At 39.3% G+C, this 27783-nt stretch overlaps 1 protein-coding gene across 2 annotated transcripts; it reads left to right on the forward strand.

The window, feature by feature from the left end:
• The first annotated feature begins 1001 nt into the window (after positions 1–1001).
• LOC143702426 (Y+L amino acid transporter 2) lies at positions 1002–24690 on the forward strand. Of its 2 annotated transcripts, XM_077196289.1 has the most exons (10): positions 1002–1118; positions 3034–3618; positions 5653–5778; positions 9008–9152; positions 9474–9597; positions 12731–12834; positions 12927–13023; positions 13140–13289; positions 18703–18886; positions 22939–24690. In XM_077196289.1, the coding sequence occupies exons 2-10, from the start codon at positions 3183–3185 to the stop codon at positions 23034–23036; spliced, it is 1464 nt and encodes a 487-aa protein (XP_077052404.1). In that variant the 5' UTR covers positions 1002–1118; positions 3034–3182; the 3' UTR covers positions 23037–24690. The 2 variants fall into 2 exon arrangements, with proteins under 2 accessions (XP_077052404.1, XP_077052405.1); XM_077196290.1 differs by lacking the exons at positions 18703–18886; positions 22939–24690 and adding an exon at positions 16955–17055 and having other exon boundaries at positions 1015–1118; positions 13140–13408.
• Positions 24691–27783: the final 3093 nt, after the last annotated feature.

The following is a 27783-nucleotide window of genomic DNA, read 5'->3' on the forward strand; positions in this document are numbered from 1 at the left end:
ATCCACGAAATAATATGCAACCGATTAGCGAATAATTTCATTCAAATTGAAGCTAAAGCCTATATAGTCCCAGCGCAAGCAGCCGCCGCCTCATATGCTGACCATTCAAATGGGAAACACACAGCTATTTTCGTGCACAGCAGGGTAAGTGAAATGTGAAAATAATCTAATAATTATATATCAAACAGTTTATCCATACATTTTGTGGAATAACACTAACACCGGGTGAGCCGCGATCAGATTGGGTTAAAGTTACTCAGTCAGGGGTAACGTTAGTAGGCCGTCGATTAACGAAATGCTGAAATATATTTTAAAGTATGTCAGTGAGCCTCCGTCTTGTCTTTAATCGTCTTATTTTACGTTAAAATATATGCATTATGAACAAAGAACAGTCATTATTTCCAACTTCCAAGCAATATGTGTTTTTGTTAATCCTGTGGACATGTAGTTGTGAATGTGGTCTCCCACACTGCTGATAAACGCACATCATTTCTCATCTTGGCTTTTAGATTTTCGGGAAGGAAAAAACTTTTAAGATACCGGGTATCAGATTAGCACAATCCATACGCACAACGCTTCGGCATGTTTCACTCGCTCGAAAGCTTGCCAGACCTCCCGCGCCTAGTTACGGTTGCTAAGACACGATTGGCCAGTTGCGGTTTTCGGGCGTGGCTTAGCGAAGGGTCAATTGTACCTTAAAAGGTACCAAACCATATCATCAGAGGTCTTTCCTGACCTGTACCATTAAAGGTACTATTATTGAAAAGGTACAAAACTGTTCTTTGAGGAACATTATTTGTACCATTGTGTACCTTTATTTCTGAGAGTGTATGATGTCAGAGAAATATAATATTGCTAAAATATAATGTCAAATAGGGAGGATAAAAGTCTATTTCAGGGTCCCAGGAGGATAAATCAGTCAACAGTGCAGGGCTCCTGGGGATGGAGGAGGAGACGGGGAAGGAGGATGGCCTAATGTTTTAGTGTAAAGCTGTAGTATTACCATAAGACTGCTGAACGATGCCATGAGTCTCCTCCTCCTCCTCTCTCACACAGCTCCACGACACGTCCGCTCAGACATCCACGCACATGGTCCACGCTTTCTTCAGTGAGAACAGGTGAGGTCAGATGAGTAACGTAAATCAGTTGAAATTTATATTTCACACTCCAACTCCATCCGTACCAGCTGTTAGTAGTGTGAGTGCTGTAGCAGAGCAAGCCGTGTGTGTGCGTGTCTGTCTGTCTGTGTGTGTGAGACAGCTAATACTACTGTAAGCTAACATGTGGATGGGAGTCAGAGGTGTTTTCTTTGTAGTTTATCCTATGGGGGAAAACGTATTATTACCTCAGCGGTCAAGTAACATTGAACTTATGGAGTTTGACGGCAAATCGTGAGATTGGTATTCAAAACGTTTTAAGACTAACGTTAACAGTTAAACCTAAACGTGTCGTTAACTTCCTCTAACGTGTCGCGTGTCCTGGAAAAGAACGATGTATGGATTGATAAAGAGAAGTGTTTTACCGACCACATGTGGAAGCGCTGATAAAACCATATAAGATAAAGATTGTTTTGTAATGCTGCCGTTTTTATGCTGTTATAAAGTGAAGGAAGCAGTTTGTGTGGGCGCGAATCGACCATTTAAACCCAGGTTCGTCAGAATGTTGCGGCGCGCGGATTCAGCGAAAGCTTAAATAGGTTAAATGCATAAGTAAGGTATCACTGAGGAAATGGTTTTGTTTTTCAACCAACACGATGTTAGTAGATCGTCCGGATGTATTTAAGCGCAAGAAGCCTATGTAAGATCATGTTGACATTACTTTCTTGTTCTTAATCACTTTTTGATTAAGTCATAGTCTAGAAAAGGAGGTGTACATGCTTCAAAGCAGTTATAATACTCCTGTATACATTCAGAACAGCTGTGACATGCACATTTTGTTCCTGTTTGTCATTTATTATGCAGCATAATAAATCAAGTGGTGATCATTGCAGAGCCAAGCCCAAATTACATCCAGTTCCTCCTGTCATGGGTTGAGTTTGACCTAGTACAGCTTAACCCAAAAATGAAATTTCTATCATCAATTACTCACCCTCATGTCGTTCGAAAAAACCGTAAAACACGTGTTCATCTTCCGAACACAAATGAAGATCTTTTAGATGAAATCTGAGAACTTTCTGACCCTCCATTGGCAGCTATGCAAATGACACTTGAACGCTTTAAAAGTCCACGAAGAGATCGTATAACTAATCCATGTGAATTGAGCGTTTTAGTGCAAATTTTCTGAAGAGACATGATTGATGATGAATAATAGATTGAATTTAGGCTTTCATTCACTTGAACATTCTTCAATCTCATGCATCAGTTATGATAAACAAAAGCTCAAGCATGTTCGCTTGATGTGCGAGAAACAATGAGGTTTATTCTTGTTACGCAGCAGGTTTGAGCTTCCGCAAAAAATCAATGAGGTTTGTTCTTGAGTGAAGGAGGTTCTGTTGATCTTCTGTTTATGTCTGCTGATCAATGTTTCAATGTAAATAAAATCCTAAATTAAATCGGATTAATATGTGACTTTTACAAGTTGAATTCTTTCATATTTGATGCAAAACATACTTTTCGAATGAGCATTTTCCCATGTAGTTTTAGTGTCAAATGAAAGACGTTATCTCTAGTTGATTTATCTCTTAAAAACAGTTTGCTTTGCATGTTGTTGTCAATGGCCACACCCACCCAAGCGTTGCCTGGTTTTCTCTCTCACTTTTCTTTGTCGCTTTTCTCTCTGGTTCCGTACTGATACCACTGCAATCGGTCCATGTCGTCCTTGGCAGCAGGTGTGGGCGAAACTATATTGGGGCTCAATTATTACCAATTACAACTTGTTCTCCAAGAGGGTGTATTAAAATTGGTGTTGGGGAGATTGAGCTATAGTATTTGTTTTAAAGTGTTGAATGAGTCAAATGTTTTGTGTTGTCAACAGTGTACCACAGTAGTTGTATTTAGCCATTAACTGAGTTTTATCTCATTTATCACCTTCTAGATTTGATGCGGAAAGAAAAGTGCGATGAGACTCAGCTGATACTCCAGGCTTGAGGTGATCGGACCCTTGTGTGGTCCAACATCACATTCCTTATTTTTGTAGTACCCTTGCCTCTTGAGTTTAGTCTTCCCTTCTACATTGAGTTCATCATGGGGGATTCCAGCTCCACCAGCTCCATGCGTCTGAAGCAAGAGATCTCGTTACTGCATGGCGTTTGCCTCATCGTAGGGAACATGATTGGCTCGGGAATTTTCATTTCCCCCGTTGGTGTTCTTGAGAAAACAGGATCTTATGGTCTATCACTGGTGATTTGGGTTATTGGAGGAATCTTCTCTGTTTTTGGTGCCCTGTGCTACGCCGAGCTTGGCACCACCATTCGCAAGTCAGGAGCCAGTTATGCCTACATCCTGGAGACCTTTGGGGGCTTCCTGGCCTTTATCCGTCTGTGGACCTCGTTGATGATCGTGGAACCGGCCTGCCAGGCGGTCATTGCTCTTACGTTTGCTAATTACTTAGTGAAACCATTTTTCCCCACCTGCTCGGCTCCAAATGATGCAGTACGGCTCATTGCAGCTCTCATTATAGGTAAGTGCTCCTCTGCTCATACATGCATGGAGAGATTGCTTTGATAAAGACACATTTAACACCACTTTAAACACTTAGTACATAGTGGCACAAAAAAGGCTTTCCCTAAGATTCACTAATGTTTACTGTTCACACAGCTCAGTGTGTGTGAGATTACTATGAATAGAGCGCCTCCTGTAAACATGTCAAGTTTTGTAGCAGAGGGTAGTAATGATTTGCATACTTTTATTTAGGTAATTCTTTTAGTTTGTATGGTTGCCTTACAGTCGCTTTATTTATTTACATGCAAAATATAAAATACATAAATTGGAAATATTCTGACTTCATAATATACACAACATCTCTGAATCAGTGTTAATATTCTTAATTAAAACTGAAACTAGTGATTAATTGAAATAAAATTAAATATTAATATTTAAAAACTTAAAATTGTTTTTAAATAATGCCTTGGCAACTAACTGAAATAAAAAAAGTTAAAAATAAAAAAGTAAAATAAAATAAGTGAAATAAAATTACTAAAAATAATATGCAAATAAAAGTAAATTAAAGCTAATTTGAAATATTTGTAATATTTAAAAAATCTAATAAAAATGACTAAAGGACATAAAGTTACTGATAATATAAAAAGATAAGCTAGTTTAAAATATTAATAAATACTAAAGTAGTGGTATGCTAGGAGAGTTTGTGTTCTTTCAACCCTTATAATATCTGCAGTAATTAATTTTTATGGAGGACATTTTTTTCTTTCTTTTCCTTTTGATTTTCTTCATACTAAAACATTGCACGAAAAAATGTGAATTGAAAAAAGGAATTGCAATGAAAACAATGTGAATGTCACTTCCAGTGAGTTAACTCGGGGATCCTCTTTTTTCCTTTATCAGTAAGTGCAAATTTACTTTTGCGGACTGTTGAATTGTGTGATTTTAAATAATATTAACTAGTTTTAATATTTAACTAATCCAACAGGTGAGTCTCCATTGCATCAACATGAGGGTGAATAAATGATGTCATAATTTTCATTTGGCTAAAGTACATGCTCATTCTTTTTTGCACTAACTTGTACTTTGTCTCTCCATTTTGTCTAAATGGAGTGAGTAATGTCTCTGCAAATCTTGAAGCATGTTTTCTGTTTGTTCAGCTGTTATTTCCTTTGCGGCTGCCAGGCTGCTCTCTCCATTTCTGTCAGTGTTGGTTGGCATTTTATTCATGCCACACAAATACTTCCCCTTTGGACTGGATTCCGTAACCCTGCCAAGATTTCCATGAAACCTTTAAGAATTCATTGGTGATCCCAGATTGAGACCATGTGCAGTGTGTTTGAGTTCAAGGGAATTCTTGTGTATTTGTCACCTGTGGCATGTTTTGCTACTTACTGCGGCAAAGTCCACTCACTGAAGTACTTGACAAAGAGTCTGCCTAAACCACAAAGCTACAGGCTTACATAAGTTTAATTCTATTCTACAGGGTTTATTTTCCGTTTTGTGACAAATAGAACTTTATTTGGGCTTGGTCTGTACAATTTCATCAGAATGAGGTGGCATTTGGGCTGAGATAAAAACAGGTACACACATGCTTCAATTAATCTCCTGGGTATAACAGCGGCATCTGCAGTTCTGTAGCAATAACATTTCAAAGCCAGAGACGGTTGTCAATGAGTGAATTACTGTAGGACTTGTTGGTGAAATTAGATGCCAGAAGTTCCTAGTGTTTACTGCAGTATCTAATGAACGGAGGAACTTGAATTACCAGTCAGTAAAACCGCAGAGGCCGATGGTTTACTCTGTCCTGAATAAAATCTCACACAGCTTTATTTTATAGCCATGGACAAACCTGTCAGTGAACCAAAATACTTTTGACACATTGGAAATTTGGTAATACAGTAATTGCTAAACATTAACTGTTACCCAAAATATCAAAAATGAAACTGAGAAAACCAGTCGTAAAGGGCAGTGTAAAAACCGTTGCAACCAGCAATTTTACTGTTTAAATTGTTAGACATTTATATGAACATGCCTATCTCTCTTTCCTCTGCAGGTCTTCTGACCATTGTGAACTGCATGAAGGTGAAGTGGGGGGCCATTCTTCAGGTCATCTCTACTGTGGCTAAAGTTCTTGCTCTCATAGTCATTATCATCGCTGGAATGGTTGTGCTGGCCCAAGGTGTGATCATACTGACACCCATGTAGCTTACTATATATGCTACTGTTCAAAAGTTTGGGGTCAGTTTTTATTTCCGGGGGGGGTGGGGGGGAGGGGATAAATCAATATTTTTATTCAACAAGAGCCCTATTCGGATGGGATTAACTTTACAAGGGTAGATGTAGTAATGTAATTTTACCACAGGACGTCTGTAATATTAATGGCCAATTCGCACGGGATTTGTTACACTACAATCACTTACCTGATTGTGACGAGGTAACGTTACTAATGTTGGTTAGCGCAGGGTTGCCCGGGGAGGACGAGACCGTGGACTTGCGCAGCACGTCGAACACGCTACACTCTTTGTTAATTTGTACACCATGCAGGCGTAGGTGTTTAGTCATATTTGTAGTGCATCCTCCCCTGCAAGAAATACGTTTGTCACATGTGTTGCACTGTGCCGACCCAGACTTCTTTAAGGTGAAGTAAAGCCACACTTTTGAGCGGCGCTTATCGTGCTCCATGGCTGCACTTTCGGAAAGCGTTCCGCGAGCGCGGCCTGCGCACTGCACTCCCCAGTATTCATCAGATCATTGGAGCAGTGTGAAGTTCCCTGCTGCTTCAAACGCTGCATCATTCCTGTCCCCAAAAAACCCAAAATCACTGGACTCAATGACTACAGACCTGTCGCTCTCACGTCTGTGGTCATGAAGTCGTTTGAAAGACTGGTGCTGGCCCACCTGAAGGACATCACCGGACCCCTGCTGGATCCCTTTCAGTTTGCTTACAGAGCAAACAGGTCTGTGGATGATGCAGTCAACATGGAACTGCATTATATCCTGCAACATCTCGACAGACCAGGGACTTATGCAAGGATCCTCTTTGTGGACTTCAGTTCGGCCTTCAATACCATCATTCCTGGTCTTCTCACAGCCAAACTGACCCAGCTCTCCATGCCATCCTTGATCTGTCAGTGGATCACCAGCTTCCTGACGAACCGGCAGCAGCGAGTGAGACTGGGGAAACACACATCCAAGGCACTCACCACCAGCACTGGCGCCCCCCAAGGGTGCGTTCTCTCCCCACTGCTCTTCTCCCTGTACACTAATGACTGCACTTCTAAAGTCCCCACTGTCAAGCTCCTGAAATTTGCAGACGACACCACTGTCATCGGTCTCATCCAAAACGGTGACGAGTCTGCTTACAGACTGGAGGTTGAACAGCTGGCTGTCTGGTGCAGTTATAACAACCTTGAGCTGAACACGCTCAAAACAGTGGAGATGATCGTGGACTTCAGGAGGAACAGCACAGCACTCCCCCCACTCTCCATCATGAACAGCACTGTGGAAGCAGTGGAGTCATTCAGGTTCCTGGGCACTATCATCTCTCAGGACCTGAATTGGGACAATCACATTGACTCCACTGTGAAAAAGGCCCAGCAGAGACTGTACTTCCTTCGCCACCTGAGGAAGTTCAACTTGCCACAGGAGCTGCTGCTTCAGTTCTACTCAGCCGTTATTGAGTCTGTCTTATGCACTTCCATCACTGTCTGGTTTGGTTCAGCTACCAAATCGGACATCATGAGACTACAACGGACAGTCCGGACTGCGGAGAGGATTATTGGGGCCCCCCTGCCAAACCTCCAGGACCTGTACTCTTCCAGAGTGAGGAAGAGAGCAGGTAAAATCATCACAGACTCCACTCACCCTGGACACCTCCTGTTTGAACTGTTACCGTCAAGACGGCGACTCAGATCACTGGCCACTAGAACATCTCGGCACAGGAACAGTTTCTTCCCACAGGCCATCTCCCTTCTGAACAGTTAACATATCTCCCAAGGCATATGCCTGTAAGTGCAATACTCCCACTGTTTAGTGCAATATCTTATAAATATAAATATCACCTGAATTTTTATTTATTCATACTATACAAAATACTGTAAATATGTTCATTATCTGTAAATGTTTATGCTGACAAAACCCAACTGTGACCATATATTTTTATAGTATTTTCATATTTTTTATAATTTTATTTGTAGAATTTGTATTACTATTTGTATTACTATTACTTGTTGTATCTGTATTTGTATATGTGCACTGGAAGACTCAGTACCAAGGAAAATTCCTTGTGTGTGCAAGCACACTTGGTAATAAAGCTCTTTCTGATTCTGATTCTGAAATCCGGTGGCCACTATGGACCAAAACACGCGTGTTTGGAACCAATGATCAGAATCGAAAACTAATTTTCTAAACAGTTCCAATGGCATCGTTATTTTTTAAGCGGTTCCAAGTTGGAACCGGTTCTCGATGCCCAACCCTAATCACGTGCGCAAACACATATAACCTATATTTATATATATAAAACAGTTATGTCTGATCGAACGATGTATTAATTAACTTCAGATAGATTGTGTTGGTAACAGGCACTTACCTAACGCTAAAAGATGTTTCTTGCCTCTAACAAGTGCTTTCAATCTTCTTTCTGATCTGAATGGTATGTGGAAAACACTTGAGTTTTGCCACAGACTTGTCCCAGCATCTAGAACGCAACTGAATGCTTTTTCAAGCGTCTGCATACTTGAAAAACCGCAGAAAACTACTTTTAAACACAAAATATTTACGTACATATTTACTGTGGGTCTAGTCGCACGGTATTACCTGAAGTAATTTTTCCGGACCCTTTTACTGAAGGTAAAAGTCGCCGCAATCTTTACTGACATTGTCCGTAATGATTACTGAGAAGGCACATTCGGACGGGACTAAAATCACAGAGAAGCTCTGGTAATTATTACTTTACCCCACCTCTCTATGTTATACTACTCCTGTCCGAATAGGGCTAGGGACAAATTAAATTGATCAAACTTGACAGTAAATAGTATACATTTATAAAGTTAAATAAGATTTCAGTTTCAAAAACATACTGTCCTTTTGAGTTTTCATCAAAGATCGTGAAAAAATGTATCTCGGTTTCCAGCACAACTATTAGGCAGCACAACTGTTTTCAACGTCGATAACAATAGGAAATATTTCTTGAGAACCAAATATTACAATTATTTCTGAAGTATCATGTGACTGAAGACTGCAGTAATGACTTCTGAAAATTCAGCTTTGCCATCACAGGAATAATTTGTATCAGATTTTTTTGATCAAATAAATGCAGCCTTGGTGAGCATGAGACCACATGCGTATTTTTGTGAGTCATTACTGTTTGTTTTGGATGTTTGACTATTATTTGCATTGCTCTGCCACAGGAAAAACAAATAACTTTAGGGATTCCTTTGAGAACTCTAAACTGGATCCAGGAAACATGGCTCTGGCTCTGTACGCTGCTCTGTACTCTTACTCAGGCTGGGATACCCTAAACTTCATCACTGAGGAGATTAAAAACCCAGAGAGGTATGAATATTCATGATATTTCACTTAATATAAAAGATTATCTCCTACAATTATATGTTCCACTCATTTATAATTTCTCATATACACAGTAAAATTGGCTCAACCAATGGCATGAATTTGGGGCAAGATTTTCTGTTTTACTGACCAGAAGACAGATGAATGTGTTTGGAAAACATATTTGAAAACAGTCATTATTTTTGCCATTCCGTATGGCACAGAAACTCCACACTTAAGCTTGAATGAATGTCCAACAGTTTTGTTGCAAATCAAGTAGGAAGTTCAAATATGTAAGAAAACTTAGTCTCATTTTCTCTGCTACAGAAACCTGCCATTGTCAATAGCGATCTCCATGCCCATTGTCACAGTAATCTACATCCTGACTAATATCGCCTATTATGCAGTGCTGGACATGAATACATTGCTACACAGTGAAGCTGTGGCTGTGGTGAGTGAAACTTTCTCTGAGCCGAATATGATATTAAAAAAAAGCTACTTGGTCTGTTATCATCACATCTTAATATCTCAAGCTACTACTGCAAAACTCGTTTTTAACCCACATGATCCTGGATGTCACATGCAAGTTAATTGACAGTGTCTGTTTAGTTTATTTGCTCCAGATTTGATCATGTTTTCATCTCCTGTTACACTGATCTAGTTAAGGAGAGCAGCTTGAGGCAGCGTCCTCTCTGGAGATTCTCGATGACATTAGTCCACAGCCACAGACGCTCTGCTGCCTGTAATTGTGCTAGTATGCTGCTCTGTGGAAAGTTTTTATATCCATAATACAGTTTGCGGTGTTTGATGCATTGTTTTGTTTCTGCTGTATCCTTTCCCATTCTTATACGCAGAGACAACAGTAAGTTCTTCCAAAAAAATGTTCTCTGTTTGTTTACAAAACAGCAATAGTTGTCCGCACAAGTATTCAGACCAAAAAAAATTCTATCGAAAAAGTCTTTAATTTTTACTTTTGCATTTGAAAAGTGCAAAGTGTTTTAAAAACAGACCAGAGAGCAGATGTTTAAGCCGATAGTCCTCAGTTCTGTTTGTTTGAGCATCTCAACACACAATGTTGGCTCAACCAATAGTCTGCATTTAGGGCGGGAGTATGGGTGCACGGTTAATAGAAAAAATTGTGAAATTACTTGTTGCTGTTATCTAGCTTTAAAAGGCTGCAATTTAATAGTGTATTTTAAAGTGCAGTACAGCACTGTGTTTGTTTACATGCAAGCTGCTCACAATCCGGTGTTTTCAGAGAGGCAAAATAAAAGCATGATGGTTTAACACTTGAAAATGAAGAAATTAAAGGTGCAATAGGTGATTCTCTCTCTACATAAACATTTTTTTGTTATGCTGGTTGAAAGTCTCCTCATATCCTTCCTGATAGCAATCACTATGTTAAGCGGTCTAAATGTATTTTTATTAATATATATCATCTGTGGAAGGCGTAGGACAATCAAATGTTTGTCCGACTGAAATGATACTGTGTTCCCTTTCAGTCAACGTGTTTGCATACCACTGCACAGCCTTCACGCCGCCATCATATGTCATTAGCGCATTCACGTATGCTGTGCAGCGAGAATGGTAGGCAAATAACTAACTTTCTCTCTGAACCTACAATAAGTGGCAAATATCTTTGCCTATGCTGATAATTCAGTGAGATTTGACTATTTTGCACTATATCCTAAAATCGCATATGAATAAAGCTGAAATACATTGCCGGTAGTAAGTCAGACTTCTTCCCGGTGAATGTTTGACTCCGGCAGGGCTGCCCTTTTTTTGCCGGTTCTGTTCATAGTTTTTATGGACAGAATTTCTAGGCGCAGCCAGGGGCCGGAGGGTGTCAGGTTTGGGGACCACGCGATTTCGTCTCTGCTTTTTGCGGATGATGTTGTCGTGTTGGCCCCTTCACACCAGGACCTTCAGCATGCATTGAGACGGTTTCCAGCCGAGTGTGAAGCGGCTGGGATGAAAATCAGCTCTTCCAAATCCGAGGCCATGGTCCTCAGTCGGAAAAGGGTGGCTTGCTCACTTCAGGTTGGTGGAGAGATCCTTCCTCAAGTGGAGGAGTTTAAATATCTTGGGGTTTTGTTCACGAGTGAGGGAAGGATGGAACGGGAGATTGACAGACGGATCGGTGCAGCTTCTGCAGTAATGCGGTCGATGTATCGGTCTGTTGTGGTGAAGAAGGAGCTGAGCCGTAAGGCAAAGCTCTCGATTTACCGGTCAATCTACATTCCTACTCTCACCTATGGTCATGAGCTTTGGGTCATGACCGAAAGGACAAGATCCTGGATACAGGCGGCCGAAATGAGCTTTCTCCGCAGGGTGGCTGGGCGATCCCTTAGAGATAGGGTGAGAAGCTCTGTCACTCGGGAGGAGCTCAGAGTAGAGCCGCTGCTTCTCCACGTCGAGAGGGGTCAGCTGAGGTGGCTCGGGCATCTGTTCCGGATGCCTCCTGGACGCCTTCCCTGGGAGGTGTTCCGGGCACGGTGTTCTGGGAGGAGACCCCGGGGAAGACCTAGGACACACTGGAGAGACTATGTCTCCCGGCTGGCCTGGGAACGCCTCGGTGTCCCCCCAGAAGAGCTGGAGGAAGTGTCTAGGGAGAGGGAAGTCTGGGCATCTCTGCTTAGACTGCTGCCCCCGCGACCCGGCGGGACATCCATAAGCGGAAGAAGATGGATGGATGGATGGATGGATGGATGAAATACATTGCATTCTTTCCTTTATGTCAATAGGTAAACTTTTGAACTGGAGTCATTTCACAATCCCATACATATGTACGCAAGCAAGCACTTCTGTTTCTCCCCTCACTGTTATGTAAAGTTTTCTCGCCGGTGAATGACACATAATGCAATCGAATAACATTTGGTCTGTATGTGTTCATGTGTTTTGGAGGAGGTGTGAACACCGATTGGCAGGGAGGTTGGGATCATATGCTTTCAATGCTAGCATGCTAAAGTTAGCATTTCCCAGATCACCTATTGCACCTTTAAGATTAGAAGAAGATTAGAATATTGCAATTTTACAGTTGTACTGTTAATTAAAATTAAAATATTTTTATTATAAAATTAAATACAAAATAATATTATTATTTTTTATTTCAGTAATTTAATCACAGGTTTCGCCAAATTGTTGCCCTAGGCAGGAATCTCAGTAATCAGAAACCTGTTTGATAAGTTATTTTTTGGATGTACAATATCTGTACAAAAATCTATAGCATTTCAGTTATGGATATTGTATTTTCAATTATTCATGCTCATTTCCTCTACTTTTACATTTAGATCACCTCTGCCATCATCTACTGATAAAAGTTAATCTTTAAAAACACTATTTAATAGAACTGTTAAATGTAATCTTTACATGATGCATGAATAAAAAACGAATATCCATTTTTCATTCTTTACATTATAATGTTGCGATGCCTTAATTCTCTAGGATTTAGATCTGCTGATTTTATTGTTTTATTTATAGTCTTATTTAGACAAACTAGTATGGAATGTCAGCCATTTATTACTACTTTAGTACATTTATTAAATTATTATTAATGAACACTTTTGCTTTTGTATCTAATTCAGACGTTTGCTGACTATGTGCTGGGATATGCTAGCTGGCTCATCCCTATATCTGTGGCCATCTCCTGTTATGGAGGCTTAAACTCCTCTATCATTGCTGCATCCAGGTAAAAGTTTTGTTCTAATAGTCTTTTGTCGTTTGAGTCGATGCCCAGTGCCAGGAATTCAGTTTCTTTGCCAAATTCATTTTTTCTTCTAGGTTATTCTTTGTTGGCTCACGTGAGGGTCATTTACCCAATGTCCTCTGCATGATTCATGTCAAGCGCTACACACCAATTCCAGCCCTGCTGTTTAATGTAAGCTGTCAGGTTCAGACATGCCTGTACTATTTAGAAAATCCAGAATATCTGCATTCTACAACAAAACAGGATGCTTTTTGCAATTTAACCTGTTTTTCTCCCTCCCCCTACAGGGTGGCATGTCACTCATATTCCTGTGTGTGAAAGACGTGTTCCAGCTTATTAATTACTTCAGTTTTAATTACTGGCTGTTCATTGGCCTTTCCATAGGCAGTCAGATCTACCTGCGTATTAAAGCACCTGACATGCCCCGACCTGTTAAGGTAAGTCAACAGCTCGGTTTCAAAAACCTAGTGATCTACCTAGCTTCCCTCTACTTATGTAGTCCTAACCATTATATTATAAGTTACTCATTCTGACTGGTCTACATATGCAGTAATGGCTCGTTTCCACTGAGCGGTACGGTACGGTACAGTTCGGTACGGTTCGCAATTATTTGCGTTTCCAATGTCAAAAGTTGTGAATGGTACCAAAAAGCTGAACCGTACCGTACCACTTTTTGGGTACCCTTCCGTTGGGGTACCTAGCACAGTGGTACGGTACTAAAGGGAGGAGCTAGACTCACTACAGAACGTTGATTGGTTGACAGAGTATCGTCACTTGCGCTTGCTACAAGAGGAATGAAAACATAAGAAGCGCCATTTTTTAATATAAAGTTGGAATATAATACTACGGTTATTCTTTCATGTAGTTGTAGTTTTAAGTGTTTTTCAGGCTAGAATGTAGTTGTTTAAAGCTCAAATCTGTGGTTTATTTATAATGACTTATGATAATTTGATCCATTCCATGGATCACCGGGCGCTCTGCGCTCATGTTCCCTGCCTGGAACAGCCTTTCCTCGGCTAGTCGTTCTGACGTTTGCCGTTGACTCTGTAGTGGTAATTCGTCTTGTGTATATCTAACGGGTGATCTTTGGTCTCGTGAATCGATAATTCATTCCCTGGCCAATCGTTTTGGCTGAGGGCTAAGTGAAGTTTCATATATTTAGGCTATTTAACTTTTCAGTTGTAACGTTAACGTTAGACTAGGGCTGAATTTGTATATTTGACTGAATGGTTTGCTTTATTTCTTATTGTATAGCTTCTTGTAACGTTACCTTTTACTTATACTTTTATAATGGCTATTATTAGGGCTGGGACGGTTACCGCAATACCGCGGTCACTTGACTCCAACCGCGGGTCTGAGCTCGTCACCGTCATCACCGCAAAAAAATAAAAATTAAAAAATAACCTTGGCCTGCACATGTGTGCACGTAGTGTCTAATGACATGGATTCATTGATTCTAATGACACGGATTATGTCTAATGATATAGTGGCTTACATGGATTCAAGGTTTTCTAAACAAAACTTATCATCAAAAGATGGAGCAAATCCGATCTTTCACGAGTTGAGGAGCGCAATGTTCCATGACACATAATAACATTCCATTCGTATTAGAGATGCGCGGATGGGCTATTATTATTTTATCCGCAACCGCATCACAAAACTCATCATCTGTCCGCCATCCACCCGCACCAACGGGTGGGCTATTTAAAGCGGTTTACTGCCATACCGCGGGAAAATCTTGCTTTTCAACCGCGGTTAGAAAAAATCCATACCCCCCCAGCCCTAGCTATTATTGATTAAACTGAAATTTAACTGGGTTGGATTGTCATTTTTTATTTTATTACAAGATTATCACTGTAATGTTGTTTATTTCAACATTTGTACAAATGCACATATTGCCTGGAATATCTTTAATATTTTGAAAATTTAAACGAAAAGATGCAGGGTTGTGTTTTATATTTCGTTTTGTTATAAATAGGCTAACGTTAAACATGCAGTAAATAATATAATCAGGTCTATACATTGCCTGAACCACATTTGTGTGCCTATAATGTTTAATATGTATATAAATGAAAACGAAAAGAGGCAGAGTAGTGTTTTATAATATATTTCGTTTTATTGTTGCCTAAAATGTACAGGTCCTTCTCAAAAAATTAGCATATTGTGATAGTTAATTATTTTCCATAATGTAATGATAAAAATTAAACTTTCATATATTTTAGATTCATTGCACACCAACTGAAATATTTCAGGTCTTTTATTGTTTTAATACTGATGATTTTGGCATACAGCTCATGAAAACCCCAAATTCCTGTCTCAAAAAATTAGCATATCATGAAAAGGGTCTCTAAACAAGCTATTAACCTAATCATCTGAATCAACTAATTAATTATAAACACCTGCAATAGATTCCTGAGGCTTTTAAAAACTCCCAGCCTGTTTCATTACTCAAAACCGCAATCATGGGTAAGACTGGCGACCTGACTGCTGTCCAGAAGGCCATCATTGACACCCTCAGGCAAGAGGGTAAGACACAGAAAGAAATTTCTGAACAAATAGGCTGTTCCCAGAGTGCTGTATCAAGGCACCTCAGTGGGAAGTCTGTGGGAAGGAAAAAGTGTGGCAAAAAACGCTGCACAACGAGAAGAGGTGACCGGACCCTGAGGAAGATTGTGGAGAAGGACCGATTCCAGACCTTGGGGGACCTGCGGAAGCAGTGGACTGAGTCTGGAGTAGAAACATCCAGAGCCACCGTGCACAGGCGTGTGCAGGAAATGGGCTACAGGTGCCGCATTCCCCAGGTCAAGCCACTTTTGAACCAGAAACAGCGGCAGATGCGCCTGACCTGGGCTACAGAGAAGCAGCACTGGACTGTTGCTCAGTTTTGCATGTCATTCGGAAATCAAGGTGCCAGAGTCTGGAGGAAGACTGGGGAGAAGGAAATGCCAAAATGCCTGAAGTTCAGTGTCAAGTACCCACAGTCAGTGGTGGTCTGGGGTGCCATGTCAGCTGCTGGTGTTGGTCCACTGTGTTTTATCAAGGGCAGGGTCAATGCAGCTAGCTATCAGGAGATTTTGGAGCACTTCATGCTTCCATCTGCTGAAAAGCTTTATGGAGATGAAGATTTCATTTTTCAGCACGACCTGGCACCTGCTCACAGTGCCAAAACCACTGGTAAATGGTTTACTGACCATGATATTACTGTGCTCAATTGGCCTGCCAACTCTCCTGACCTGAACCCCATAGAGAATCTGTGGGATATTGTGAAGAGAAAGTTGAGTGACGCAAGACCCAACACTCTGGATGAGCTTAAGGTCGCTATCGAAGCATCCTGGGCCTCCATAACACCTCAGCAGTGCCACAGGCTGATTGCATCCATGCCACGCCGCATTGAAGCAGTCATTTCTGCAAAAGGATTCCCGACCAAGTATTGACTATTGTGTGCATAACTGAACATAATGATTTGAAGGTTGACTTTTTTTTTTTTTTGTATTAAAAACACTTCTTTTATTGGTCGGATGAAATATGCTAATTTTTTGAGACAGGAATTTTGAGTTTTCATGAGCTGTATGCCAAAATCATCAGTATTAAACAATAAAAGACCTGAAATATTTCAGTTGGTGTGCAATGAATCTAAAATATATGAAAGTTTAATTTTTATCATTACATTATGGAAAATAATGAACTTTATCACAATATGCTAATTTTTTGAGAAGGACCTGTACATGCAGAGTGAGCTGAGTGATGCTTTCAAGAACGCGCTGTTCCATTTGGAGAATTACGGACTCGCGTCCTCGGGAGTCCTTCTGCTGAGATCTTTGCGTACATGGTATTGAGAAATGCCTAATGTCGGCGTTTCTCTTCTTGTGACAAACATGCCGAGAAGGAAGGACAATATCTGCTGTATGCCACCCATTGGTGTTTACTTTGTCGCTTTCTTCTTCGCGCGAAAATGTCATTGATCGCTTCTTTCCGGCAAACACCACGCCTATCAAGAAGGGTATTGTTGGCGGTGGAAACGCTAGCCGGATCATGGTTTACTGACCCGAACCGAACCGTACTGTACCGTACCGTACTGCTCAGTGGAAACGAGCCATAACACCATGTACGCAAGTAGTGCTCCACATGTAAGGGAGATCCTTAACTCAATTGATTTCAATAGAGTGCAATAGTCAGGTTATGGTAGTGAAGTATTATAAAAGATTCATATGCCCTCATAATCTTTAATTAAAATAACTTCCCCTCCCACTTGCAACGACATCTTTTCTCTGATGACGTGTTTTTCGGCGTGAGGGGGGGACAACCCGTCACTCATGAGATCATGAATGAGATCGCAGCAAAAGCAAACCACAATGATCAAAGATCAATCGATATCTGATGGACAAAATCAAGTCCCTCCCTACATTTTTTTTCTTGTTCAACAATCCGTTTCACTGGAAATATATCACAATAGAGAAAAAAAGAGACTATTGCAATTTTCGTTTCTTGCTGACTTCAACGTTAACAAACTTTAAAGACAGACCTACTCTGAGCTTCGAGTTTGTTATTCGGTGGTATATGCTTTTGTTGAAGCCATCAGCCAGCATTATTCCAACTTATTTTTTTAAATAATCGTGTTTCCATTTCCGTTTATCAGTGGAATCCCTGGTGAAAAACTACATTATCATAGCCTGAGAAGCCAGACCCACATCAAGATGTTGGGTCTGGGAACACACCATTGGCAGGGCTCAATCCGAGGGTCGGAATAAACAGTTGTCTTTCAAATTCCCTCTGCACGCAATAGGATAGCGCTAAAACCAACCAGAGCAACGAAGAAGGTGACGTAGTCAGAACGACGGACTTTAGTGCCGTTCTTTGTTCTTTTCTCAAAGAAAAGCTTAACTCGCAAGTCTTCCAGTCGCGGCCAAAGCCAATTTGAAAGATTGCTGTTCGCCAGCAGGAGCAGCAGCAGCAATCTTCTTTGTTTTCAAGTAGCAGGGAATTCACGCGGAACCATTGCAACTCTGCCGTCATTATGTTAAGCCCGCCCACTGACTCTATACACCATGTGATTGGCCTGACTAGAGTTGGTTTTTCCAGCTCGCAAGCCAACGGAGAGTTGCTAGGTGACACTGGCTGCAAAATAAAATTTGCTGCCGCTAGGATGCGTCTAGATTTCTAGGCTAACATTATCCATGATTCCATGAAATCTCCACCAATCAGAGAATCTAAACAAACACATCGCACCATATATATTCAACATCGTTGAATCAATTAAATGAAGTTCTTAATCTGTCATTTTTATTTCATAATTTATGTCAATGTTATTTCAGTTGTTATTCACAATGCTTTGTGAGATTGCAGATCTTAAGCCGTTTAGTACAGTCTTGTAAATGTGTGTTTTTGTCTGATTTTCAAATACTTTTTTTTGCTTCAAATCAAAGTTTCTGATGTTTTGTTTCACCATGTAGCTGGCTGATTCGGTTCATAGCTTATAACGATTTAACGAAACATTCATTGCTGCAATATCAGAACTTTAAAACAGCTTTGTTTCCTGTCGAAGGAAAGCTTAAAGCTCATCGCAAAAAGACTCCCGGAAGACCTGTAGAAGTCAGCCAATCAGATTTAGACTTTTGCCTGGGTGAAAGTGTTTCCAGTTTTTAGTGCCATATGCACCAGATGGCTACATCGTTCAGCTAATGGGGTGTGGGCGGTCCATGCATCAGGAGCACATTTATGATGCCTTAAAATACTTCGATAATAGCTTATGTCATATATTTCATACTTGCTACACTGTTGACATGTTTATTTCTTTATTGCCCTGGTTTATGATCTGCTTAATTGACTCTGTGTGTTTTTGTTTCCATGTAGCTGAGTCTGTTCTTCCCTATAGTGTACTGTCTGTGCAGCGTGTTTCTGGTGGTTGTACCGCTCTACAGTGACACCGTAAACTCTCTAGTGGGAATCACTGTCGCACTCTCCGGAGCTCCTGTGTATTACATATGTGTGCACCTCCCACCCAGCTCCAGACCCGCCTTTCTGGGACACATAATCGGTGAGTGAGCACACAAACACCCAAGAACCGATTCTCGATTCTCATCTCATTTCTATTAGTTCAGCAGGGCACCTGCACATCTCTGATTTCTGCTGCACGCAGTAAGAAGTGTTTATATTTTTTTTAACATGCATATACAACCCCAAATCAGAAAAAGTTGGGAGATTTTGTAAAATGCATTAAAATCAAGAATCTGTGGTTTGTTAATTCTATTTAAACTTTTTTTAACTGACAAAAGTACAAAGAAAAGTTTTCCAATGTTTTCACTGACCAACATAATTGTATTTTGTAAATATGAACAAATTTTGATTTTGATGGCTGCAACACACCCCAAAAAAGTTGGGACAGAGACCAAATAAAAGTGAAAAGATTATCCAAATTAGATTATCCAACTCTTTTGAAACAGTCCACAATGAGCAGGTGAATTGGTAATAGTTGAGGGTATCGTGTTTGGGTGTAAAAGTGCTTCTCAGTCTTTTTAAGCAAAGATGGGTCATGGCTCATCACTTTGTGCCAAATATCATGAGAGAATTGTCAAACAATTAAAAAAAAAAAATCACATTTCTCAATGCAAGATTGCAAAGAATGTATGTCTTTTATCATCTTCCACACATAATATTGTCACAAGATTCAGGGAATCCAGAGAAATCTCAGTCTGTGTTGGGTAAGGCAGTAGACCTCTGTTGAATGTGTGTGACCTTTGTAAGACTGGAAAAACTGGAAGGACTTTAAGAGAGGGCCACTCTCTAAGAAAACAAGGAAATGAACATTTGAACTCCCCCTCATGCACAATTGAGACGAAGGTCTCACCTCCCTCATACTAATCTACATTTCTCTCCCCCATTCTTCATCCTGGCAGAGATCTCCCAAACTCACACAAGAATCTAAATGGTTTAATGTGAATGATTATCATCGAGTTTTATATATATTTGGTATTATTTGAAATGTCTCGGTGCGACTGGTACAATTGTCTCATTCCCAAAGAAGTAAACCAAAAGGTAATAAAGTTCTTAGGAAGTTTAGAAACATCTTCCACACTGGAGGGTGTGTCTTTGAGTTAACACCTTCTGACCATTTGATTGAATGCTAATTTTATCACTGCTAGCAAATGGTGACTTACAGGTAAATTTCCACTGTGGATGATGTTTAGATTTGAAATGAGGTCTGGGTATATAATCAAACGCAGCGAGAGCTCGGGGCCTTTTCTATATCTGAGATCGGCCCGTGAGGCTGAGAGTTGCGAGACTCTCAGCCTCACGCATTTCTTGTCGGGTAAACTTTTTCCTCTTTGTTCTAGAGCATTTGATGTTTTGCATTGATTACCTTTGAATTGATTATGGAATTATAATGATACATTTACCTGACATATTAAATTGTGATATTTGATTATTCTAATTGACTTTGACATTATTTTCATTCAAAAGTTTAAAGGAATAGTAAAACATTCGCTCACATTTAATGATGCACAGATATCATTAAAGCCTTTTTTCATTAATGGAGTCAGATTAAATAACGAGTTAATTTATATGAGAAAATTGTATTGTATTTAATCAAAAATCCCTTTGCCATGAGAAAAGACGGAACACGCGTGAGACCTTCACCGCTAATTCGAATACCGCCATTGGATCGAGTTAGACGGCCTTACCTTTGAGCCCTCAGATGGCATTGCACAAGATACCATCATGCTAATCCGTTAAATACAGCCACATGTGCTCAGGAGTAATTTGGAAAACTCTCTCTGACTCTGCATTAAGAAATACCACTTGAATCTCTGTTACGCAATGAGAAAGCTTTACATCAGTTCTATGTGGAGATGCCAGCGAGTTCTCTGGGCCTGAGCTCATCTCAGATGGTCTTGAAGACAGTGGACATGTGTGCTGTGGTCAGATGAGTCCATGTTTCAGCTTGTTTTTGGAAAAAAATGGACACCAAGTTCTCAGTCCCAAAGACGAAAGGGACCAACCAGAATTTCACCAGCGACAGGTGCAAAAGCAAACATCTGTCCTGGTATTGAGGTGCATCATTGTAAACGGTATGGGTAACTTGCATTATTGTGAAGGTACCATTGACATGGAGGCATGTATTTGGATTGTACAGAGACATAAACTGCCATCAAGATGACATCTTTCCTGGGAAGCAAGACAATGCCAGGCCTCATTCTACACATGCTAAAACTGAGTGGTTTCTAGACACTCTGCACCAGAGAAGGGATGTGCCTGCCTGCCTTACTGCAGTCCAGATATGTCTCTTATGGAAAATGTATGACCCATCATGAAAAGGAGAATCAGGCAACGATGACCACAGACTGTTGAGCGGCTGTCTTGTATCAGACAAGATTGGGCAAATATTCCACTAGCAAAACTCCAACAATTAGTATCCTCAACTCCCAAATGATTAAAAAGTGTAATTAAAAGGAAAGGTGAAGTGACACAGTGGTAAACATGTCTCTGTCCCAACTTTTTTGGGGTGTGTTGCTTCAATCAAAATCAAAAATAGTTCATATTTACAAAATACAATTATGTTGGTCCGTGAAAACATTGGAAAACTTTTCTTTGTACTTTTGTCAGTTAAAAAAAGTTTAAATAGAATTAACAAACCACAGATTCTTGATTTTAATGCATTTTACAAAATGTCCCAACTTTTTCTGATTTGGGGTTGTATGTTTCAGTTGGCCTTCTAGGGGGTTTTGTTACATAAATGCATACATGTGGTGTTGTATAATGAATTTGAACCCAAGATGTATGTGCTCTTATGAAACAGGAGTATTTTGACCATAAAATGGTCCGTATTCACTGCAAATCGTTTTACTTTGAACAATGACTGTAGTGTTTTCCCACCTGCTGTTCTTAGGCTTCCATGTGCATTACAGAGAAAAATGGCACGTCAGTCTTTTTCGATTCATTTTTGGTCACACTTTACATTACAGCATTCACGAGGCTATTTCATTGAGTAATAAACCTCAGTTAATGTGCTTAATACAGACTTATTAGAATGCCATAGAGACTTTGGTGTGGGTTCTTTGGCTTGAGCCTGTAAACAACGATCTAGCAACAACTCAGCACAGCAATCATGTAACTGTGTCTCTTATGTTATTACATTTTCCACCGGCAAGCATTGCTCACATTTCCTTTAGAAAATATACTTAATATTGTCTGAAATTATCTAATTGGCTAATGTCATTGCATAGGAAACAGTATCAACCCACTCACTATTGCCCACTCACAATAGCGTGTTATGAAAACGCTTTCCATATAAAAAACGTCATTTACAGACAAAGCATTATGGAATCATTTACTTACAGGTTGGAATGTAGCTGCTTTCAGATTCAGTATAGTTTTGTTTTGCGAACTTGCCATTACATTGTGCCTCATTTACAAAACAAAATGCTCCGAACAAACATAGTCCTCTGACTTGATCTGGGACGCCTTCAAAATAAACCATCATCTTGTTTCTGACGCTGGGATGAAGTCTGTACAGAAACGCAAACAAGCTGTTTAAACTGGACGCGTCAAAGCAAATGTTCTTTCACTCTTCCATTTGTCATGTAGACAAAAGACTCAAGAGCATGAAGTAGAATCTGTCAGAATCTGAATGCACATCTGTATACTGTATCGAGTGAAGACAGCGTCAGTGATGATAATGGGTTCTATTTGCTTTTGACGTGACTCGACGGTCACATACAGTGTAGGCAAATGTCAGACGTTAAGCAATTGAAAGGCAGTGGGCGAGGCCTTTGATGCCACGATGTAGAACTATTTATCGATGTCTTGCTCTAGAGGCAAATGTCTATGCCCGTGTGACTTCATAGATCCCGCAATATAAAAAGAGCCTTTTTGGATACTTGATTAAATAAATGCTTTGTTTATAATAGAGGTATATAACAAATTAATCAATTCCATTTTGATCTTCGACATGCAGACCAGTTAAGAGGATTTTAAGTAAGCATCGGCTTCTCTGACTATTTTGCGCACCATTCGTTTCGTACAGATTTATTTAATATTCTGGATGATTTTTACATAATGATCTTTGAACCTTTTTTTTTCTTTTTTCAGATTCACTTTCATTGCAAACACAGAAGCTGTGTTATTGCTGCGTGGCAGATCCCGGTTTGGACCTTGACAATCCGCCTGAGGATCACAAAAAAGAATAAACACCGGCTGTAAAGGAAGCTAAACCAATAAAGCTGGATTACCCAGACTTCTTTGAGAATAAGCCAAAATTCAAGCCAGAACCGCATGTCTGCACCTTCCAGTCTGAGCGTGCATGGAGTAGAGCAATGGGTTTAGATGGAGATTAGATTGAAATATTTATCTGGGTAAACAACTGAATTGAACATAGACAAATACATACACTGTGGCTGTTTAAATGCTGTGTGCAGTACGAGTTAACTTCAGTCCAGTGGACACAATGTAGTGGAACATTCAGTTAAAGACTGTTGTCAATGTGACCGTAATATGGTGTTTTCTTGAAATCAGATTCACCGCCTTTTTTTATTCTTAAACGTTTAGATTGTTTCTCCTTTTATGAGCTTCCTCGGTTCATCACATCAGTTTTACGCTTATGAAGCTCCCCAGATGATCGACTTATGTTAGGCCTGTTAACTGAAATCGGTAGAGACATTCAAGATGCATTTGCTAGATAATGAATTTTATTTACTGAAATGAAGGATTGTTTTATTGGTACTCTAGACTTAAAAGCCATATCCTTTTTATACTTATAGCGCTGGTTGGGAAAATGACTTCTAAAGATGTTAGTAAAGTTGAACTAATTTCCCCTATTGGGCCTAATTTATATAAAGATTTCTTTCTCATATCAAGGGTGTCCTTTCAGTCCAAAGCATTTAGCGTTTTGTCATTTACTCCAGACCAGATAAATGTAGATGTTGGTTTTAGAATATGCTTTTTTTTTTTCTTTGGTGATTGGCTTTTATTTTTGGCGGCTTTCCCTTTTGTCTGTTTTTTTATGATGGATTATTTTCTTTGGCCCCAAAAAGAATGTGAAGGTACAGTCTGTATTTACATTAATGTTGTGGAAAGCAGTGTTTAATGGGAGAACTGTCATTGTGTGCAGAAATGTGTTGGGTTTAGTGTTTTGGTCAATCTCAAATTCAGATGTTTCTAAATAGTTTTATTTTGTATGTTTATTGACACGCACAGACACCACTTTAAATACTGCCGGTCAGAGGTGACGTTTTCAGGATTTCTTGACGAGTCCATCAATTCCTCATTAGATGGACCTTTTTAGAATAATAAACCAAAGAATTATTTACAGGTTTACCAGCAATTATGAAGCCTTAAGATGCTCTTGGTAGTTGATATTTAATGTCTTAAAGCTGCTAAATAACAATACATCTTGCCATTGCTCTTTTATATTACAACACTTCATCCTTCTGTCCGATACAGTGACCAAAGTTCAGAATATGTCCTGCCCTGATGTTATTCATTACATTTAATTTTGACCCACAAACTCGCATTGTTTTTTAATGGGTTGTTTGTTAGTCACCAAAACAACACATTTAAATGTTGATTGTCTTACGTACTGTATGGTTATAATATGTGCCTTAAACAGTGGTGATTTATATGAACAGATGATCAATATTTTGTTAAGAACAATCAAATATTCCACATATAGCCTTTTGGGTGTCGATGTTATAAACATATGCTGTTCTAAATGTTCCTTAACTATACATTCCGTTTTGTTTTTATGTTCATGTGATACTTTGCAGTACTGTTCAGTAGTTTCTTTTATTTATTGCACAGATGTAGAATTGTACAAAATGACAATAAACATAACACAAAAAGAAACCTTTGGTCGGTGTCCTTGTTTTTTTTTTTTTATAGGACAAGCATCACTCTTACTATTGCTCATACTTAGGGTTACATGTTTTGGCATTTAACTTCTCCAGTAAATTTGTGATCAAACCAAAGCCATATTTAGTGTCTAGATAGAATATCATAAAATCACCCACCTGAAAAAAAAACCCCATAGCAACACACTTAAAAACCTCCAGAACACCTTAGAAACTGCGTAGCAATAGACAACCACCTGCATCAGCCTATGGTGGTGATGTATTGGAGAAAACCACAAGAGGGCGTCATAGGACTACAACTACTTTATTCCTTCAGTATCATGTGATTATCAGAAGAAATAAACCGTTTTGAATGACTAAATCGGATTGAATTAGGGTGGATTTGGATTAATGTGTTAATGTTTCTGTTTACCATGTTTCAGTTACATTCATTGATTTATAGTAATTTAAAAATGGAGTGTCTTTAATTAGTTGCCTATTTGAAGCGAACTGATCTATTTTAGGCTACTGAAGTTGGCTATGAAATCAGGCCCGTTGTCAGTAACGATATTTTAGTAGCCTATGCTACTATAGTATTTATTATTATTTTGATTTTGGCTTTATTTTATATTATATTTTCAGTTTTCATTTTAGCTTAATGAAGTTTTAGTAATAGTGTAGTAGTAGGCTATGTTATTATTTATTGTTTTATATTTATGTATAGTTTAATATATTTATATTTTAATTTAATCATTTGAGAACTTTTTTAAACATTTATTTCTGTTATTTGCCCAGGCAGCATTTCTAATTTTTCATTTATTTTTGTCGATTTTTAGTTTTATTTATATTTGATTTTATTTCAGGTGGTTTGATTTTTTTTTTTTAAATATTTATTTCCATTATTTTTAGTTAATAAATAGTTTTAGTTTTTAGTTAACAATAACAACACTGATGAAACGCATATGATTACACAATGAAAAACATTAGTGAAATACACCTTTCAGTTAAAGATAGTGCATGTTCACTGTCTGGTATCCAAACTCTTCTTTTGTCCAGGAGATGACTAGACATGTTTCAGTTCTGTGTGTGTGTGCAAATGTGTGTATGTGTGCCCAGATGTCAGCCATGGATACTAGGTGGTGCTCCCTGGATGAAGACAAGCTGAGTGGCGTCTGTGTGTCAGAACAGCAGAGGGAGTTGGGTTCCCCTGACTCATGCATAAAATATAGATCTCAGGCAACGCAAACAGACTTGTAGAGAACAACAGATACGCAACCAGACAGAGAGGAAATAGTCTACTCTGGGAACTGGACGAAGACCCTTAAAGGGTCCAATGTTTGCTTTGGATATGAGCTCATGGTTGGGGGACAAAAGTTTGGACTGACGCTGTTCAATGACGTCCTGTGGGCACAATCTGGCGCACAGCCATGGAACTGTCGCGAAAGCTGCACTGGATTCGCAACCGGCCCTGGAGGCCCCGGGCTCATCACAGGAAGTTCAACAGTGAGTGTGATATGTTCATGTGTGTGTGTGAAAGAACATGCTGGAAGGGTTGATGAATACATCTTATCCCAGTGTAAATGGTCTATACACTCTTAAATATAAAGTTTCTTTATTGGCATTGAGGGTCCCATGAAGAACCTTTAACATTCATGGAATATTTCCATTGGACTTTATAGTGGAAATAGGTTCTTCAGATTCTTAAAATGTTCTTTACACTAAGAAAAAATTGGCCCTTTTAGGAACTGTTCACTGAAAGGCTCTTTGGGGAACCAAAAATGGTTCTTCTAATCTAGGGCATCGCTGGCAACCCTTTTGGAACCTCTATTATTTAAAAGTGTAAATGACTGCTGAAACTGAATTGCTTTATTATACAATGTACTGATGGTATCCATGTCATAATGACATATTCAAATCACATTTATATTTTGTATGGGCCTGTCTGCTTACATTTATGTGTGAAGAAAAGGAGGGAGAGCATGAAGTGAGTGTGAAGGTGACGTGTCCACAATGGCTCTTCTTCTACTCACTTTCTGCTTGAAGATAAACACAATGGGTGCCCGGGATCGAGTGTTGGTCACGTTCTGGCTTGCGCTGGGCTCTGGTTGGCTGAAGGCCAACACTGCTGATTGGCGATTTGTTCTTCAGATTAATGGCTGACTTGTTCAGCCAGCGGTTCATTCAGATGTGAAATAACAAGGAGTTTAAAGTGTCTTAGTTTCAATTCTAATCCATAGTGTTGAGTTACCAAACTATTCAATGGCCACTCAATCAAAAGCTTACAGATCTTGGAAGAGGATCATAGCTTTGGCACAAAGCAAATTTGGAGGATTCCTAAACTTATTAACTTCAAAATTGATTAATATAATATAATACAATATAATATGTATCCTTCAGAGTTTTGAGAATTTTGATGCCTTGGGGATATTTTGTATTACATACTATATTATGGATAGTTTTTGGTTGCAAGCATGGACTAGTCTAAATTTAGTCTGAGGTTCTCTGTTTTCTAGCCCTAGTTAATTGAGAGTTAGGTCCCACTTTATAGGTGTCTTTAACTACTATGTACAAACATTTAAATGAATCATTCGATACAATGCACGTATTTTGTACATAATTTTTTTTTTAAATTGTACTTATATATTAAAAAATTGCCTATATGTAATTACATCTGTAACTAATTTCAGTAATTACCGGTACATCTATAACTCTTAATCCACTCTTAAACCTACCCATACCACCAAACCTGTCCCTAACCTTACAGGTATCCAACCTCTATAGCAACAAAAGTGTTTTGCAATACAACATGAACACAATAAGTACTTTGTAGGCTACGTCTTGTTTCTGGTATTTAAAGACACCTAATATAATGTGTGACCGAGAGTTATTTGCTGTCTGTGTGTTGTGGTGTTCAGCAGACTTTTCTGTGTCTGAGAGAGAGCCAGAGATATGTGATGGCTAAAGAAAGATAGCTAAGCATAGGCTGCAAATGTGTGCATTACACCGAGTGGACTACAGAAGATTTGAAAAAAGCAGTAAAGTGATGCGGTTTACTCTGCCCTTAGTCGCTGTAAAAGTGCTTATATACACAGCCAAGTGCACAATATGC

This window comes from Siphateles boraxobius, unplaced genomic scaffold, assembly GCF_051911475.1.
Source record: "Siphateles boraxobius isolate OS27281-9 unplaced genomic scaffold, OSU_SipBor_1 35, whole genome shotgun sequence".
NCBI lineage: Eukaryota > Metazoa > Chordata > Actinopteri > Cypriniformes > Leuciscidae > Siphateles > Siphateles boraxobius.

What these genes read in the sequence shown, in the direction of transcription:
- LOC143702426 (XM_077196289.1), top strand. Translation starts at nt 3,183, where the DNA reads ATGGGGGATTCCAGCTCCACCAGCTCCATGCGTCTGAAGCAAGAGATC. An exon ending in AATGGTTGTGCTGGCCCAAG is followed by an intron (nt 5,779 to 9,007) that starts GTGTGATCATAC and finishes GCTCTGCCACAG; the next exon opens with GAAAAACAAATAACTTTAGG. An exon ending in ACAGTGAAGCTGTGGCTGTG is followed by an intron (nt 9,598 to 12,730) that starts GTGAGTGAAACT and finishes TATCTAATTCAG; the next exon opens with ACGTTTGCTGACTATGTGCT.